The 2994-nt window shown below is 42.5% G+C and overlaps 1 protein-coding gene across 1 annotated transcript; it reads left to right on the forward strand.

Annotated features, from left to right (window-relative positions):
- The first annotated feature begins 1013 nt into the window (after positions 1 to 1013).
- On the forward strand, positions 1014 to 2708 carry LOC127679998 (Kruppel-like factor 18). The gene has a single exon (XM_052175558.1). The coding sequence runs from the start codon at positions 1014 to 1016 to the stop codon at positions 2706 to 2708; it is 1695 nt and encodes a 564-aa protein (XP_052031518.1).
- Positions 2709 to 2994: the final 286 nt, after the last annotated feature.

Below are 2994 nucleotides of genomic sequence, written 5' to 3' on the forward strand. Positions count from 1 at the left end.
TCTTTCACTTTTTCTCTTTCTCTCCTTTCTTTGTTTCTTTGTTTCTTTCTTTCTTAAATATTTGATGTCATCACTCCATTTTTTAAATTTAAAATTAGATTTTTCTTTCATTTTGTCCATCCTTAGACCAGGTTCCGTGAGCTGTGTGGATATAATCCTAGACAATGTGGTCCTATTGTCAGTATGCTGACAGTGAACCTGTCTCTTTGCATTAGTCTATATTATTTGAGTAACTTGATGGGACCCCATAGAAGAAGAATACTAGAGAATGCAGCAGATTCCTTCCTCAGGGAGACTTGCCTGGATTCAAAATTGGCCACACCAGGTCATGTATTGAGATTCCCATTATTGAGATTACCATCATATGCACTATAACTCTCCATTGCAAGAGGTTTCAACAACACCATACAATATTATATTAATTTACAATCTTCATCCAAAACAACCCTCACATGAATTCTACTACTGCTTTACAAACCCACCACAATTGCCCCCAAAAATCCTATACCACATTCTCTTCCAAGATGGATGAGTACAATATTGAAGGTGCGCATTGGCCATTAAGTAAATGGTAGTAGGCAAGCTAACACACAAGAACCTAAGAGGCTGGTTACCTGGGAGCACCTTCTGAGTTCTATGAGCCTGGGATGAAATGTTTAAACAAGCTCTCTAGATATGAGGCCCTACCCACTGAAAGGTATGGTCTACCAAATCATAGAATCATAACTTCTGACCACCTCAGGATGAGTTTTACACAAGGAGACCTCAGAGCAATAGAGTTGAATTTTACTTGACCATTCCACATTCATCAGAACCAAAGAACGTGTGAAGCCCTGGCATCCAGCACACATTTTCAGCCTTCTTTCTACCATGTAACTTCTGTCTGTCCACTGAATGTGTGTATTCTCAAGGACTTTAAGCTCTCACAGTGGCATATCTAGTTCAGCCCAGTGTTCTCCTTTTCCCAACAGTGTAAGAACATGGAGAGTTCCTACACCTTCTGTGAAGCCTATATGGAGATGGCAGAAAACACAGTTGCTTCCCAGCCAGGATCCTGGAATACCCAACCTTCCCCTATGGAGTCCAGCCAGCTTATTTCAGGTCAGAGCTCAGATATGCCTACCTGGAAACAAACAGTGATGGCATCAACATCCTGTAGCAACCAAGATGCAGCCTGTACTCTGAGTTCAACAGCACACCTGGGAGAAGCCAATGATTTCCTGTTTGGAGAGCCAAGTGAGACCTCTTTTTGGTACCAGCAAGTTGTGTCTGCTGAGCAGAAAATCTCCCCTGCAGGCCCTCAGCACATGCAGCTCAACAGCACCCCGAAGACATGCCTTTCTCATTCCCAGAAGAGAGCAGAACTTGACACCAGGGATACTTTCTACAATGAAGGCTACTGGAAGAGGACAATGAACTCTGACAAGACTCTCTTGTTCACAAATACAGAAATGTGTTTGAATCCCAGGATTAACTTTGGTAATCATCAAAAGGTGCTTTCAGGAAGTCATGCTCTCCAGGACCCAAATGTAGATCACTCCCTTGCTTCTAAACATGACCAGATTTTCAGTGGTGAACATGAGATGCCTTTCCATGGTAACCAGACCAACTACAATCAGGTGACACCAAGGAATGGAGGGCATCTGACTCTCTATGGGAATCAGATGACATCACCCAGTTATACACAGGCCCTTTATCCCAATCAAATCATAACATCCTTTTCTGAACAGAATCGTTTTAGGAATCACCAGGAGAGCCCAGTAGCTGACAATGAATACTATGGAGATCAGATGATACTGCCAAATGGAAACCAGGTATTCTCTGAGCCTCAGATGAGAATTAACTGTGACCAAACAAATGACCAAATGAAATCCTACAGTGTTCAGAATGTCTCCAAAGATCAAGAGAATCTCCTCAGTGGTGAGCACTCCCTCTCTGGGTATCATTCATCAGGGTACAGATGTGACCAGGATTTGACTGTGAATCACCAGGTATCAATTTCAATTGCTGGCCAGTCTTTCTATGAGTTTCAGAAAGAGACTTCCAGTTTTGACACAACTCTTCATGGGTATAAGAGGACAACATACAGTCCAGAAGAGAACCTGGCTAGCCATTCAGAGACAAGTCCCAGTTCTGAAGAGATATTCTATTTGGGTCAGATAAAGACCTCTTTTGATGAAAATGTCTGCCCAAGTCAGAATGGAACACCCAATCTGGAAGGAAGCCTTGATTGGCAGGTGACTTCACTTAGTCCCCAAGCCTCATATGTGGATGAAAACCCTTATCCTTCAAGTTCCCCTTTGGTCCAAAGACAACCTCAGGAAAACTCTTCAGCTTCCAGTTTGGTCCAGGTACAACATGCAGAGATGAAGTTAGACACCAAGACCAAGAGCCCAGTGTCCCGGAAGAACCCTCATCCTTTGAAGAGCTTCGCCTGTACCTACCAGGATTGTCAGAAATCATACAAAAAGTCTCACCACCTCAAAAACCACATGAAGAAACACACACGTCAGAAGGATTATGCCTGTGATGAGCCTGGATGCAAATGGAAATTCTTCCGCTCAGAAGATCTCAAGAGACACAAGCAAAAGCACAGTGGGGAGAGGCCCTACCCCTGTGACATGTGCAACAAAAGCTATTCCAGACCCGATTATCTCAAAAAGCATCAGAGGATCCATCTTCAAACATCACCCACTACTGCAACCTGAATGCCCACTCCCCTCCCCATACCATATCATATTACACTAACATATTTCTTCCTTCTTCTCAGTCACCATACCTGACCACTAATCAAGTACTTTGGGGATAATAGTGGGCCCCAGCAATGGACTCACTCAAATATTCCCAGCAGATTTTTTTTCAAGGAAAGCAGAGATGTAATGACAAACGTGTAGCTAGCCTGAATCAAAATTGTATACACTGAAATTTTATTATCAATTAAACATAAAATTATAAATACTTTAAAAAGTAGGGAACTTTTCATTGTCTCAGTTC

This window comes from Apodemus sylvaticus, chromosome 3 (genome assembly GCF_947179515.1).
Source record: "Apodemus sylvaticus chromosome 3, mApoSyl1.1, whole genome shotgun sequence".
Classification (NCBI taxonomy): Eukaryota; Metazoa; Chordata; class Mammalia; order Rodentia; family Muridae; genus Apodemus; species Apodemus sylvaticus.

Bases quoted from the DNA above. Each gene is read 5' to 3' on its own strand.
- LOC127679998 (XM_052175558.1), top strand. From the start codon at position 1,014: ATGGAGATGGCAGAAAACACAGTTGCTTCCCAGCCAGGATCCTGGAAT.